General features: G+C 40.6%; 1 protein-coding gene across 1 annotated transcript in view; it reads right to left on the bottom strand.

Annotated features, from left to right (window-relative positions):
* The window catches only part of MAP3K2 (mitogen-activated protein kinase kinase kinase 2), a 28327-nt gene extending 11755 nt beyond the window's left edge, over positions 1-16572 (bottom strand). Inside the window, exons 1-11 of the mRNA XM_081852920.1 lie at positions 16455-16572; positions 8258-8327; positions 7823-7941; positions 7432-7472; positions 5862-5961; positions 5638-5751; positions 4430-4517; positions 3734-3864; positions 2820-2899; positions 2638-2705; positions 1817-1909 (exon numbers count right to left, since the gene is read on the bottom strand). Coding sequence (XP_081709046.1) covers positions 1817-1909; positions 2638-2705; positions 2820-2899; positions 3734-3864; positions 4430-4517; positions 5638-5751; positions 5862-5961; positions 7432-7472; positions 7823-7941; positions 8258-8261 — 838 coding nt within the window. The 5' untranslated portion in view covers positions 8262-8327; positions 16455-16572. The remainder of the gene's footprint in view (positions 1-1816; positions 1910-2637; positions 2706-2819; positions 2900-3733; positions 3865-4429; positions 4518-5637; positions 5752-5861; positions 5962-7431; positions 7473-7822; positions 7942-8257; positions 8328-16454) is intronic.
* Between the last annotated feature and the right edge of the window lie 204 nt (positions 16573-16776).

Genomic DNA, 16776 nt, shown 5'->3' with positions numbered 1-16776 from the left:
CTGTCTCTAGGCCATCCAGAAAACTCATGAAAATTAATTATGTTCCTAAATCCATCACACATTGTTATGGTTGCATACAACAGATCAAGAATTAAGGAACATTTCAAACTTGGAAAGGAGACCAGCCAAGAAATACCTTTTTGTATTGCAGAGCACACACAACTGAAGATTAAAATCGCCTCCCTTCTGGATAGGAAAGTGCATTATGGGCAAAAGACCCAGAATACAATTTAAACTACTGACAGATGTGAAGGAAAGGGGGGGCTTTGCTCTGCCAGATTTGAGACTATACTACGAGGCATCATGCCTAAGCTGGCTAAAAGACTGGGTTAAGTTGGAGAATACGGAGCTACTCGATCTCGAGGGCTTCGACAATTACTTTGGCTGGCACGCCTACTTGTGGAAGGATAAGATGAAAGCACACAAGGGGTTTGGCAATCACATCTTCAGAGGGCCGCTAATTGAAGTGTGGGAAAGATATAAAAATGTGTTAGAGCCGAAAACACCACACTGGCTATCACCTCTTGAAATAACAAGCATAAAAACCACCAATATGAGGAAAAACTGGGCAACATACAATCAGCTAGTAAGGAAGGTAGATGGGAAATGGAGAACTAAACCTTACGAACAAATAAAAGAACATGTCTACGACTGGCTTCACCATCAACAGGTGAATCAGATGCTTAACAAAGACATTAGAGAAAGAGGCTATGCGGATAAAGATTCTAATTTCCAGACGGAGATAATAAATAGCAAAACGAAAACTATATCTAAGATGTACAGGATGTTGTTAGATTGGAATTTAGGAGATGAGGAGGTCAAATCAGTGATGATCCGCTGGGCAAAGGATATAGGGCACAGTATACAATTTGAGGACTGGGAAAGATTTTGGAAGGACGGGTTGAACTTCACGGCGTGTACTGTAATAAGGGAGAATGTTATGAAGATGTTCTACAGATGGCACTTGACACCCATGAAACTCTCAAAAATGTATAAGGTGGATAACAAGTGCTGGAGGTGTAAAGACGCAGAGGGCTCCTTTTACCATATGTGGTGGGAGTGTAGAAGGGTTAAACAGTTTTGGGAGAAGGTTTATACGGAACTAAAAAAGATACTAAAATACACGTTTTTAAAGAAACCCGAAATCTTTCTATTAGGAATATTACGACAAGAAATAAAGAAAGAAGATAGCAGATTGGTATACTATGCGGTAACGGCTGCAAGGGTGGTAATAGCCCAGAGGTGGAAACAGCAAGAAACTCCAACAGTGGAAGAGTGGAGATCTAAATTATCGGAATATGCAGAGCTTGATAAACTAACAGGGAAAATTAGATATAGGAAAGACCAAGTGTTCATCAAAGATTGGGGAAAGTACGTAGATTATCTGGAATGTATTAGTGAAAGTCAAATAACGCTAAAGGGATTTAAAGATGCACTGTGAAAGACTATGGGTTATTGTTCAAAGTAAATAGAAAACAAAATTAGATATAATGACAATATAAATGATGGAACGTGTAACTGTATTTATTGCTTCGAATGATTCGCGGCCAAGCTGAAGGAAGTCCTGAAAGAAATAGCTATGTTATAGGAGCATTGTAAGAACAGTAGTTTTGTGTATTTTTTCTGTTGGTGTTTTGTGTAGGTTTTCTTTGTCTATGCTTTGTTTGTGTTCTTTTCTTTTTCTGTGTCGATCTTGGTTTTCTTGTGGAACGAACAATAAAAATTATTCAAAAAAAAAAAAAAAAAGGAAAGTGCATTATGGTTTTTTGGGGGGGGGAAAGCTTTCATGAAAGTGTTAAGGGGCCCACAAACTTACCATCATTGTAGTCTTGATGGTGGTATGAAATATGATACCTTCGAGGGTAAGTTCCACCTTTGCCAAACTTCTCAAATATAGGAAGATCATAATCTAAAGGAAAATAACAATTAAGTTCCTGTTCTCAATTAGGCTATTTTGGGTTTGGATGAAAAAGTTAAGTGAGTTAGTCAAATGATCAACCAAAATAATCAAGGGGACAGGAAGGAAAGGCTGTAAGGAAAGGCTGCATTATTTGGAGCTTTTTGGTTTAGAGAAAAGACGAGTAGGAGGTGACACAACAGAAGTTTGTAAAATTATGCATGGCATAGAGAAAATGGACAGAACAAAGTTTTTCTCCTGCTATCATAGCACAAGGACACCCAACAAAGCTGAATGTTGGAAGATCAAGGACAGATAAAAGAGAGTACTGTACTTCTTTACACAGCACATAGTTAACCTATGGAACTCACTCCCACAGGATGACCACCAACTTGGATGGTTTTAAAAGAGGTTTAGACAAATTCATAGAAGTTAAGGCTATTAATAGTTATTAGCTGTGATAGCTATGCTCTGCCTCACTGATTTTTTGCGGCTTATAAGTGCATGCTTCATCTCCACTGATATACTGATTTACTAGCGTTTCAAAAAATAGTAAACATTTTTGTATGAACATACGGTTGTTTCTACTTTTCATACTTTTGTCATTGTTACGACAGCCTCAAAGACAAATAAAACGTTATTAGGTTAAACTTTATGCATACATCCAGACACACAATGAAGTTACAGTAGAAGATTTTGTAAGGATAGCATCGGAAACTGTACGCATTTGTTTTACCTACCAGAAAACTCTTGGTGATTATCTGGGTAGCTCTGGGCTCTTGGCATCCGGGACTTCGGGTAGTTGTCCCTATAAGTAGAAACACTGAACTATTACATCCTTGTGTAAAGCACTACCTGAATTCTGTTACCTTGTTGTTTTAAAGATCACAGCAGAAAGAAGTGCAGATTATGTTGTTCTTACCCATCTAAAGGGCTGTCAAGCGAAGGGCAGCTTCCTGAGCCAGAGTTTTCAGGACTGCTCAGTGATAACGGATCCAGCATCTGGAAACAAAAGTACAAGAAAGTTTGAAGAACTATCACTACAAGGGTGTAACATACATAGGCAACATGCAACAAGCTAGGGAAACACAGACTACGGTTGTTCAGGCTCCTAACATTTTGGATTGCTTACTGTAACACATTATACATAGTGCTACCTTTGAAGATGTCTCAGAAACTTCTGTTAGTAACCAAGTAGCTCCATGATGAGCTAAGTAGACACTAGCCAAGCACAAATTTGGATACTGGGAACACCTTAATCCAGTGTTTAAGGAGATACACTGGCTACCAGTTCATTTCTGGGCATAATTAAGCGTTGGTGTTAGAGATGAGCACATTTTCTCAAGCTCACCTCAGATTTATTGGTAAATTATCAGAGATCTTCAGGGGATGGGAATGAGAAAAATCTTATTCCATTTTTCTGAATAAATCTGGTAATTCAGAAAAATGTCCCTGTGTAAATATTCACCAACCCACATCGCTCCCCGAAACCCTCCCAAAAAACATATCCCCCCATTCACTTACCTTGCAAGCAGTGACAACAGCAAAATCAGGGGCATGAAGGAAGAAAAGGAGGGAGGTTTTTCCTTCCCTTTCTGCCACTTGCAACACTGCTTAGCTAAGCCTGAAGGATCATAGCATATATAATTGTACCAAGAGTTGCCTTTGGGAGAGCTGCATCTCCCCTGGCCATTACACCATGGTCCACTGTTAGCCGTTAGGTCAGGATAACAAAGAAGGTAACAAAGGATCTTAAACAGCAAAACCTTAATGCAGTAGCCCCTTTTAAAGGAAATGCAGAAGCCCCTTAAAGGGAAAATGAAAGAAAACACTCACCTGATCCATGCTTTCTGGAATGAACTCGCCCTCACTGTTTATACTGGTGAATGAGCCATTCCGGGCCACCTGGTGCAGCTCATCTGGAATGTATCCTGGAGGGGGAGAGCTTCTGTCGCGACTATAATAACCTGTTGATTTTTTAAAATATGTCAGTAAATTATAAAAATCCTTTTACCAGCAAGAATCATCTACTTATATGATTTTAGCATCAAAGCATGTGACATTTATTTGAACACCCACAGATGCTGCAAGGCACACAAAAGAAATAAGATTTGACTATCTCTTGGTGGGAAGATAAATTCTAAGGGATGGGGTTCAATGCCACACTTAAGTGATTGTTCTGCCAGCACAAGTATTTCGGCTTGCCAGACAGAATGATTTCCTCTGTCCTCTGCCTGCTGCTGTTCTGGGGGTTCTCCTGACCCTCCCAACCAGATTTGGGGAGGGAATAGGGGCTACAGAGGGAGAAGAGGGGCGCAAAAGTCACATTGCGCTAGGACTCAATGCGCTGGTCTCCTCTCTCTCACCCACACACAGGTACTTACCTTTTTATTTATTACATTTGTATCTCCAAATTTGACCTCAATTTAATTCTCACATCAATTCTGTGAAGTATATTAGACTGAGAGATAGTGATTCCCTCCACTCATCACCCAACCAAGTCAAAACTGTAGGAATATGAAGTTTGCTTACCTATTACAGAAAGCCTGTTTTTCCTCTCAGTCACTCTGAAAACTGTATTATCCAAATCTTCCAGCGATGGCAGAGGCTCAGTATTACTCTGAAGGTGAAAGCATGGAGCAGTTTATTTATCCCTTAAAAAAAATAAGAAATCCTCCCACTCTTGTAATTTTTCAGTGAATGGACTGTTAAGGAGGACAGGTGCTATTTGCTGCCGTGCCTACACAACCTTAGCAGCTCTTTTTGGACCACAATTTCAAAAAGCCAGTTACAAAAACAAAGGAATTAAACGATTTAAAATATGTAAACCAGAGTATTTTAAAACTGGGAAGAAATATTCTATTTCTGTCAGTAATATTCTACTTTTGTCATCATTCTAGCCCAGGCATAGGCAAACTTGTCCCTCCAGATGTTTTGGGACTACAGCTCCCATCATCCCTGACCACTGGTCCAGTTAGCTTTGGCTGATGGGAGTTGTAGTCCCAAAACATCTGGAGAGCAGAGTTTGCCAATGTCTGTTCTAGTCCATGAAAAAATACTTTTGCACCCATCTTTCACACAATGGCAGCTATCAGCACTAACAGATTAAAAAAAATACAGTCGCTAGCAGTCTTTGAATTGACGTAGGTCATGCCTACATCACCCCTTCCCACTGCTTTGGTGAGGCAAGTAGTAAGAAGCAAAAGTCTAAAACTTGTAAAAGCAGCAGTGTGCTGCCTAATCCAGTGTTGCCACAGCAATTCATGCCCTCCATAGACTCTCGTCCCTGTTCAGGCATTCAAATGTGAGGAGGGGAGCGTCCATGAATGAGCACACTAGCTCTGCATCTTCCCTGCTGCCCTCTGTGGGTTCAAATGCAACTATCTGCATTAATGAAGCCTCCTTTACTCATGGAGGCTTTCACATATTTTGGAACGCTAGGACCTCAGGGAACCTTCTTGAGTGTGACCTAAGAGGGTGGAGCTCGGGTGGTGCTCTCTAATCCCCATGTGTTAGGTTAATCCTCATAATGAACACCTGAACAGAGCTTCAGAAAATCAGCCATCTGGATTTCTTCACCTGAGCACATAACACACAAACAAAGCTAGTTCAAAACAGACCAATGGATTTCGATTCATGTGGACATGCCCCAAAGAGTAATTTTAAACACAGAAAGTTCACTTGTGTCATGTGATATCTGAATACACACACACACATCTGTATAAATAACATGTACAGACCTGTGTGTTTCCATGGGCAACAAGCAATATCTTGAGACTCTTCATATGAACACTTCGATCAAGAAGCTGTACCGCTTTGTCCAGGTCATCCTGTGTAGCTAATGGGATCACCAGCTACAGGCAGAAAAGTATACACACAGAACAAGGTCACAATGCAACCTACTCACAGCTGATGTGATTAAGGAATAACACAAACAACTACTATTCAAGAACCATTCTTTTACCTCATTATTGCTGTAATGCAAATTCATTGACTGTCCAAAGGCAACTTTAGCTTTTGATGCAATATCTTCTAGCTTGACAGGTCTAGGAAACTGTAGAATTCTGTAATACAAGTTGGGGGAAAATCCACCGACATGAAAACAAGTAGCTAGTGATGACAATGATGAAAGTTAAATTTTTGTTCGTGGAATAGTGACATACTGGGGGGGCAGGGGGAGAAAAGCATGTTTTCATAAGGTGTCACACTCTCTCTTAAAAATCAAATTATTAAAAAGTGCATTTACTGAAAAGACAAAAACAGCACCCAAATTAATAACCCCACATTCAGTAAGGTGAATCATTGAATGTACATGATTGCTGCTGGGTAAACTATTGCACTATTCTGGAATACTGTTTCAACCCACCTTACACCAAATAATTACTGCAGATGAAAAAGTAGTAGTCAAATTGCAACTTGCACAGTGAATTAACAAGCTAATCAGCTTCCGAAGACAGATTTTATGAGCCATTATAAGATTTTCTAAAGTTAGAAAGCCATGCTTAGAAATGATTTATTTAAGATCTACAGCAGGCTTAAACTATGTGAGTCAATACCTCATTAAAGTAAAACTCTCCTAATTGCGATACATCAACTAGGCCAAGAGTTTCTAGGAAATTAATTCCTATGCCAAAGGCAAACTATCTTAAGGATTTGAAATACGTGCTGTGCAGTCATTTGAGGTGAAATACTAACACAGAATAAATTTGTTCACCAAAATAACCTGAAGTCAGTTTTTAGCACAAGAACAGAAGCTAGATCATTTTCCAGGTTTGATCTCTCTGAGCATTAGTAATTTACTCAGCAGAAATGGAAACTAGCTGACCATCACAAACCATGATGCAGGTGCATGAAGGCTCCCACATTTTCTTTGGGATTCAGGAGTAGCTGGATGCCATAATTGAGCTTACTTTGCATGTGTAATTAGAATTATAGAATTGTAGAGTTTGAAGGGACCCAAGGGTCATTTAGTCCAACCCCCTGCAGTGCAGGAGTATTATAGTGTGTGCATGTGTAAAAATAAATGATTTTATTAAGATATATTGCTCCTTATTCTATTCTAGGAGCAAAAGATAGCAACATATATATTTCACACATATACATGCATTTTTAGCACATTTCTTAAGTTTCTCTTTTCTAAACACTGACGTTGGATAGGCATCTCTCTATTCTCTATCAAGCTTTGCCAATACTCCATAAAGCTACAAAATATTATGGGTTGCATCCAATTGGTTTTCCTTCACTGACAGAAGACAATTTGATTCAGTGGAATTTTTAGCCAGTGAATCAGGGATCACAGTAACCATTAAAGAGTCATCTTCCTTTTGCACACACACACCCCCATTCTATAGTCCATACTGTTCTGAAGGGTCCAGTAACCCTTTGCAGCAGATGTGGGAATTCTAGGGGGAATTGTTAAATATTGCCTCAATTCCCATTCCACTGGATCAAAGAGCCTTCCATCTGCCGAGAGTCATCAACTGGATGTAACATTAAGAATGGATTCTGGAAACTTGTGGATTATCTTTTTTTACCTTTTCTCTCCTCGGTGTTCAAATTTGACTCGGACATCATTCTGTAAAAGAATTACACACATACTAGAAAACAAAGCTGGGAACAAATATTATTTGTGAATATTCCTCCCTGGATTGCAGACAGCCAACAAATATTCTCACACACTTGAAGCAACATTCTTTGGCAATGGAAGAAAAACTATTGGGAAGTGGGAATTTGGGATATGCATTACTCTAGTACACAGGACACATCTGTTTAAGATCTGTTCTGCAACACTATATCCCTTTCATTTACCTCATAATTTCAAAAATATGTACACCACAAGGTGGAACATTCCCAGCAAGTGGAAATCACTCACATCAAATGCAGAAACACATTCTTCATTGTAAGACAAACACATTACAGGATTACCTGTTTTTTCGGTGAAGATGATTTTGCTTTCCCTGTTTCTTGTAGAGGCAATGGAGGGCGACTTGCCTTATGAAGGACTGCCAAATCCTGCATGATTGACTTCAAAGCTTGCTGCTCATCTGTTTAGGGAGGAAAAAAGAACTATCTGTACCCACTATTCATAAAATGCCTTTGAAAACAAGGTTTATTATTTTTAATACCTCCAATAAAATAAATAGGATCTGAAGATTGTTCTGATTATACATTTTATTAACTCATTTATATTCAGACTGTCTAATGTCTCAAGAACTACTTTGTATTCTAACATATGTTGTTAACATAGATTTCCAAATTTTAATATACACTTGCAAAAATGTCCTGTTTTCAATGATGGTTTGCATTATGAACACAAGGCTGATGTGCTTGAGCTAAATTGAGTTGAACCCAAGAACTCACCCATAGCTGCAGCCAGCCAGCAAACCTTTACTTCAGAAGAATGGTTCTCCCATTAGAACCCTTCTATTGCCTATATGAAAAACAAACACATAAATTACAGCAATGAAGAGAATAAACAGTTCAGAAAGGACTATGATTACAGGCATAAAAAAAGAAGATTGCCATGTCCCAAATGTTAAATATAATAAGCCACTGGAAATTAGTTACAGGTCAACCACATCCTTTCCCATCAGCTTCTTCATGAAGAAGTATGGGTGAAGACTACTATAGGAATTACTTGACTACTGTTCGTGAATAGCCAACAATGCAATGTTGTAGCTTTTGCTGTATTATTATAGCTCTGCAAACCACAGTCCCTTTCTCAGACCTCCAAATTACCATGCAGCAGAGAAGCATTATGTTGGCTGTACTGACACAATAAAGCTGTTGTTGTTTTAACCTCTTCTGGATCTTAAATAATATACTAAAATAATAAAAGAAACCTGTCTGGACAGATATGACTGTAGGGATCACAAGGTGGGGGGCCAACAGAGGTGGTAAACTTTAATAAAGATGAAATATATTTGTGAAGTAAATGCTACTCTCCACTAGAGAAGTAAAAAGCTGAAGCCCACTTACAACTGCGTTGTCATAATGATTATATATTGTTTATTACATTTTAGTCACCTTTCTCAAAATAACCTGAGTGACTATATGTATGAATATAAAAAAATGAAGTTTAAAACCATAGGAAAAGTGAGCAAATCCATAGAATACTAAAAGCATGCATCCATAAAAATTAAAATCAGAACCAGCAGAAAAAATAAATTCAAGGAAACTAATCAGTACTAACAGTCCATCACATGCCATCAATGCCTGAAATAGACAATTCACAGGATTTGTTGAAAATTCCGTGTCCGCCAGCATTAGAAGACCAAGTTAAGATTTACCCAAAATCAAATTGATTCAACAATAAAATGAAACACTATGGAAGACAGGTATCCTCTGGACTTGCTCATTTGTCGAACTTAAATCAGGAAGTGTGCAGTTAACATCATTGTAGGTTGCTACACTGTTACATGCATATGCTGATTGTTTTTATCTTGGTGCGTCTTATTGATACATTATTATGAATTTTGTTGTTTTATTGACATTGTACACACTTTGGGTCTACTAGTAGTGAATAGCAGATACATTTTACAAATACAATAAAACATAAATTTCCCACCCTAGTGGCGCCTATGCACCATTCAGAGCAGCTAACAATTAAAACCCAGAATGAAAAACAATTCTTTTTAAAACATTAACACTATATAATTAAAAGAGAGCTAAGTTGTAGCAGCTAAAATAGAGATTAATACTAATCTAGCCAAATGATAAAACAATACCTGCCTAAACAAAAAGGTTTATGCCATATAGTGAAACACTGTAAAAAAAAGGGGGAAGCATCCAAGTGTTAAAAAATTTAGGTGTAGCTGCAGAGAAGGATGTTTATCTAGACCCTAGCAACCATGCCTGCATCATACTGTAGCTGGGCACCAACTTGGATGGCTTTAGAAGAGGATTGTACAAATTCATGGAAGATAAGTGGCTATTAGCCATAATGGCTATGCTTTACCTCTGTGGTCACAAGCAATATGCTATGGAATAAAAAGGTAAAGGGACCCCTGACCATTAGGTCCAGATGTGACTGACTCTGGGGTTGTGGCACCCAGCGTTTGTCCGCAGACAGCTTCCGGGTCATGTGGCCAGCATGACTAAGCCACTTCTGGTGAACCAGAGCAGCACACAGAAACGCTGTTTACCTTCCCGCCGAAGCAGTACCTATTTATCTACTTGCACTTTGATGTGCTTTCGAACTGCTAGGTTGGCAGGAGCAGCGACCAAACAACGGGAGCTCATCCCGTCGCAGGGATTCAAACCGCCGACCTTCTGATCAGCAAGTCCTAGGCTCAGTGGTTTAACCCACAGCGCCACCCGCGTCCCTATGCTATGGAATACCAGTGGCCAAAAACCACAGAAGGGGAGAGTGCTCTTGTGCTTGGGTCCTGTTTGTGGGTTTCTCAAAGGCAGCTCACCGTGACAAGGTGCTGAACTAGATGGGCCTTTGGCCTGATCTGGCAGGCTTTCCTTCTGTTCTTACAGTTGGGACATAGAGAAGAGCATCTCAGTAATATCTTAAGGTGAGGGCAGGAAGATACAGGAGGGGGCTGTCCACAGTATCCTGGTCTTAAGGCACCAACACTTTGATTTATACTTTGAAACAAATCAGTATTCAGTGCAGCCTGGCAGGACAGGTGTAACATCATCCCATAAGCCAGCATTCTCGACCAACTAGTTTCAAATTTTTTTGGAAAGGTAGCCCCACGCAGAGCATGCTTCAATAATCCAATCTGGATGCAACTATGTCTACATGGTCACCATGACCAGGTCCGACCCCGTAGAAATGGACACAGTTGTCACACCAGCTAAGCAGGACAAAGGAACTCCTGGCTACAACTGTTCTTTGAGCACCCAGGTACAAAGCAGAGTTCAGACGCACACAACCCACCCAAACTGTGAACATGATTCTTCAAGGAGAGTACTGTCCCATTTGGAACAGGATGAACCCCTATTCCACAACCCCTTTGTCTTGTCTAGATTAAGTTTCAATTTATTAGCCCTTATCCTGCCCAACACTGCCTCCAGACACCAATGCAGAATATCAACAGCTTTCTGTTATAGATGATTGCAATGCAAATGAATGTCTGGTTTTATATATGTATTCCTATCCAAACCAACTAAAGCCACAATTCAAAGAAGCTGCTACATGCATGTACAGGAACAGCACCTCCACATTTTACTTTCTCAGCAGGTTTGCATATGTATGTTTCTGTCTACCTCCATCTCTCTCCCAATAATATCAACTATATTTAAGTACAGTGGTACCTCAGGTTACATACGCTTCAGTTTACATACGTTTCAGGTTACAGACTCCGCTAACCCAGAAATAGTACCTCGAGTTAAGAACTTTGCTTCAGGATGAGAACAGAAATCATGCTCCGACGGCGCAGCAGCAGCAGGAGGCCCCATTAGCTAAAGTGGTGCTTCAGGTTAAGAACAGTTTCAGGTTAAGAATGGACCTCCAGAACTAATTAAGTACTTAACCCGAGGTACCACTGTATTTTGTACTCTCACACAAAGTAGCTGAAACACCACTACCCATGCACTAGAAGAAACTGGGTAACCCTGAAGATTGCAGGAGTACTATCTATCTATCTATCTATCTATCTATCTATCTATTTAGATGGGAAACCATTTGTTTTTGCAAGAGCAACCTGCAACACAGTTTTGGAGCTTAATTTCCTATACTGGTGGTTTCCCATTTGGAAAACCAGATCAGGTAATTCTGAAACCTATCCATTGGGCACAAAATGCTGACTGACTGTCATGAAAAACAACAACTATAAACTATGTGGCGGCGGGAGTGCAATGGCCAGAGAAAGACACAGATATAAAATGGATAGACAAGGCCATTTCACTGTCTTGATAGGTCACTTCCTTGTTCACACACATAAACTACTTTAAAGTGTCCCCAGGGACAGAAGTGAGAGCTGTTCACAGAAATCCAAGATTCTACTGTATCTGGGATTTAGCACAAATGTGTGTCTGCCACCTCCGCTCAGAATACTGACTGTTAGATGGGGGACCTATGGGAGGCAGAGAGGAGAATGGGATAGTGTGGCTGGAACCCTGAACAGAAATAGTCCACACTCTACACTGCATTTGTACAGACTAATAGCAATCAAAATTAGCTAAGTGACAGCCCTTTGGAACTATCCATGCAGAGGAGGTGGTTTCACCAGGCTTGAAAGAACCCCAAGGTTTTCATAAATTAAAAACAAATATTTAGAGGGGAAACCATCAGTAGGAAATTAATCTCCAGAACAGCCCAATGGGGGCTGAATATGCTTGGTAGCCACAGAATACTGGCACTGCATAGGCACTGCATACGTATATACTGGAGTGAGTAGGGGAGAATGGAGTAGCCATGATGCTGTACTGAAGCACCCCACATTACAAAATTGTGTTGCAGGTTGCTCTTGCAAAAAACAAATCTTAAAAACTAAAAAAATGGGCTGAAATGAACAACAGAAACATCTGGATATTTTAAGGTCAGAAAGAACATTTGTGTTGAATTACGAAATTCCTCTGTTCCTAACACTTTTGAAACCCGTCTGCTGCCTAAACAATTAAGACTGAAGATAAGCAGAAACTTTCATGGATTTGGGTAGTCTTCAGCACTGCACACATTAAGTTGAAACTGTTTATTTTATTTTAAGTATTACTCTCTTCGCAAGCCAAGAATTTCATAACACCAACACTATTTAGCTGGCAAGGCTGTATAGAGATTATAACTGAGAGTTGTTCTTGGTACAGGTAAGGAAAAAAGTGCCCCCATACTATTTATCTTATTTGGAAAAAAAAATTATAGACTGCTTAATGTTAGAAAAATTTGAAGCAGAGTACATATATACAATAAAAGACAGCATAAAATCAATAAAAACAACAATAAAACACAAGAACATAAACATCATAATCATATAGGAAACAGAGATACAAAGAGACAGAGTCCAGCCTTAGGGGACAGGAGAGGCCTGAACAAGGTGTGGCTTCAAGCAGATAACTGATAGATTGCACAGGGAAGGGCCTTCCAAATGGCAGGAGCAAGCGTACAAAATGCCCCCTTCCAATTCATCACTCAAAAATGGTGGGGAACCTTTTTGGCCGAATGGGCCATATCTTTATCACCCTCCACTCCTGCAAGTCAACTCTGACAGAAGGGAGGGACAATCCATCTATAAATCATCTGATTTCATAATGATAGCAGATGACTGTCAAGTGCCAAAAATGGAAGCTTAGCCCAAAGTCTTTGCAAGCTCTAGGCTTGACACCTGAGCACCAAACACAGGGCTGGCAAAGCCCCTTGTACAGCAGCTACCAAGCACCCAACAACCAGTTGGTAGCTGGGAACTTGGGAACTATTGTAAAATAGGGGTGTTGCTGGCACTGCCAACTGGCAGTGTATGCCAAGGTGCTTTTGGCCAAACCGTTCCCTTACATACCCCACACCTGACATCATAATGACATCATGTGTAGGACAGTTGGGCAGAGTTCACTTGAAATGGCCTCAAAGACCAAACTGAGTGGCTTGGTGGCCCAGAATAGGTCCATGGACTGCAGATTCTCCACCCCGCCATAAAATAATCTTTAGGATCCACTACCACCAATAGGGTTTCAGGTTGATTAGCTAAGAGATCAAACAGCTCTTTCAGGTAACCTGGCCCTGAGTAGTTCAAGGCTTTATCTGTCAATTACAATACCTTGAACATAGCTCAGTTCACATACCAACCAATGTAGCAAGTTATGCAGAGTACAAGAGGGTGCGAGCAATAATGTTCAGCTAATAAATGGTTTAATGGTTCTGGCTATACAGACCTCTCTTTTTTTTTACATCAAAAAACTTTACAGCTATGTTGCTAACCACTTCTTTGCTTTTTGGCATTAAGTTAAATGTGTTCTGCGAGTTATTTTATAAGTGCCATTTTCTACCAAGGTGATAATTAAATCATTTCACAATTTTACAGTTTCTAGAGGAAGTCTGCATCAGCATTTACTTGGGCTGAAAATAGTCTGAATGACAACCCTTTTTGTAATGTTTTAATATTGTAATGTTAACATGGCAAGGAATTGCAAGAATCAAAATACTATTTTTCCTCCCCCCCAAAAAACATTGCTAAGTTATTTATCCTATATGCTTCTGCCCTGACAGCAACATCTTTCAGCTTGTTATGATCATGAAACTGAATTTTGTTCCTAAATTAAAATTTACAACTGATAGTCACAAATTTGCAGCACTGAAGGGGGGAGTGGCAGTTGAAAATAGAGTTTGAGTAGAGTGAGAAAAGAGTTGGGGAAGGCTCTGTTGTGTTAGCTTTTTGGTATTAGCTTATGTGTTGTACCCACCTCTTGTATTTCTCCTTGTTAAAATTGGTTTAGACAACAACAACAACCCTCAGTGTTCTTACATCCCTGCTTTACTGAAACTTCTGCCATAGTTTGAGTACAGGAAGAAGGGGAGAAAACTGAAAGGGGAAAATTGGTTGTTTTAAGCATCTCCCTCAGGTCTGCCTCATGTGAAAGAGATAAAAATGTGGAGCCCTCAGATATTCAATAGTACCTTCACAGAATGCATTTCTGTTCTTATGTGTTTGGTCCCATGAAGTTACAGATTCAATGTACTAATTTAGAAGATATATTTTATTAACAAGCAAACACCCATATATGTACAACATCCATCAACACAAGCTAACTAGCATACTTGCTCTATTCCTCTTAAAAATGTAGTAGCATATCAGCATGGGGTATATGTGCAAAAGAGGCTACAGAATAGGAGAGAAGAGAAGGCATGGAATTGGTGGGTGGTCTGTGTGCAAGGCAGAGTTAGAAAAAAATAGGAAAGAGGAGGTAAGAAAAAGGGGTGAAGTTGAAAATGGGTGCAGAGGAAGTTGCAAAGAAAGAGGGAGTGGGAGGCATGGGAGTTGGGATGAAGATGAAAGCAGAGGAATAAAAGGCTCTCCCAGGAGGGGATGGTGGCTTCATCATAACTGGATGGAAGGTGAAAAGGATGGTTAGTGGATGCAATGTATTTGGAGGAGGAAGATACAGGAGGTTACTATGGGGGTGGTCTGTGTGCAGGGGTTGCACAAAAAGAGAGAGGGAGGCATGGATATGGGGATGAAGGTGAAAACAGGCATTCAAAGCAAGGCTACAGAATAGGAGAGGTGACTTCTGAAAGGAGGTTGGGAAAATGAAAAGTGAGCTTAAAAGTTGCGTAGAGTGGGAATGAAAAGGGTTAATGTGGGGGAATTCCAGGGGGATTTGTGAGTGGAGAGAGCACAGATACGGTATTCTATGAAAATTCATTATTCCAAAAGTGAACTTCCACTAGCCTTTTTAGCCATTCAACAGAAAATAAGCATGAAACACAAATATCACTAAGTTGTGGTCAGCATCTTTCAGCTTTGATCTTCTAACCAACAATGTTGTGGCAAACCCTGAAGAATTTGTTTGCAAAGTAAGAACGGAAGCTAGATAAATTCCTTGCATGTATTTCCACACTTCACAACTCAGGGCAAAAGGAGCTCTTTGTTCACTTTCCCTCTTGAAAATACCTGATAGGCAATTCTCATAAATTCACAACATCAAGAACTCAAGTAAAATGACATTAATAGGGTAGTACAAGTTACAAGCCGCAACACATAAAAAACAGCACATTCACCTAATATTCCTTGTCAGTAGAAGTCACTCAACTTGACCATAACCTCTAACTACACTCCACAACTACACACTGAAATTTGTCACTAGGCAACATGGCCACCAAAACTGCACCAACTCCTCCATAAAATCCCAAATCAGGATTAAAACCCCGTTTTATACTTCTAGTAAATCAATATCTCATTTTAACATCAACCCTAATCTGTGCTGACATCCTGTTCTTTGAACCACAGTGTTAAACTGTGGCCTACTTCTTACCTGATGCTTTTGCAAGTATCTTGTGGATTCTTTCTTATTTCCTCTCTCTCCATACCTCATCTCTGCAGTTGAAACCAGATTCCTCTGCTCGAGATGTGTCTTTGTGTGCATGTGTGGTAGCAGAGCAAAAAGATGCTATATAAAAACCTTTTTTCCATTCTCAGATAAATGTACACACAATGTGACTTATTCCCAAATAAGTATGCTTACACCAAGCCTTATGGTCTAGAGAACTCACAAACCTCACCTCCTTTCCAAAGAAACACACACACATGCCAAAATCCCAGCCACACTCTTGATAGCGGGACTTACATTTGAGTAGACACACACGCAGGATGGCATAGAAAGAAACCACAATTTACTCCTCCCCTTTCTTCCTCAATGACAACTCAAGGGTCCTCCCAAACCCCGAATCCCCATAGACTTTCGGTACCTGGCTTTTGCCAATTACAACCGCAACCAGGAAAAGTGACCCACTAGAAATAAAGCTAATATATCATATATAATAAATATTGGTTACATGCATGGCTACGAGCTCCAAAGGGGGGTGGGGTCTCCTACACTAAGAGCAAGAGGCTCCTTTCCCCATCTCCTCAGACACCAGAGCAGGCGACATGAACGCGCGCGCGCACACACTACCTACCTGTGGGGCAGAGACGAGGAAGTGCGGGGGGGGGGGGGAGGCGAAGGGTTCCCTCCCCCCCAGAAGCCGGCAGCTCCAGGCCTCGAACACCGGAGGGGTCCAGGATCCTGGCTTTCAGGGGGGGAGAACTGCAGGCCCAGCAACACCCCCTCCGCAGGGAGGGGGGCAAGCAGCACGTCGATGCGGGGGGAGGGGAACAGACCCACAGAAAAAGCCGGGGGGAGGAGGTGGAAGTGCCCAATGAGGCAGCGGCCCCCCTCACTCTTCCCTGCGCTACCCGGGGGCCGGAGGGGGAAGGGAACGAAGCGCGCAAGGAGCCCCC

Source organism: Podarcis erhardii, assembly GCF_964252035.2.
Source record: "Podarcis erhardii genome assembly, chromosome: 1".
Lineage (NCBI taxonomy): Eukaryota > Metazoa > Chordata > Lepidosauria > Squamata > Lacertidae > Podarcis > Podarcis erhardii.
Note: the sequence above shows the minus strand (reverse complement) of the source record. Positions and strands in the feature narration are given on the sequence as shown.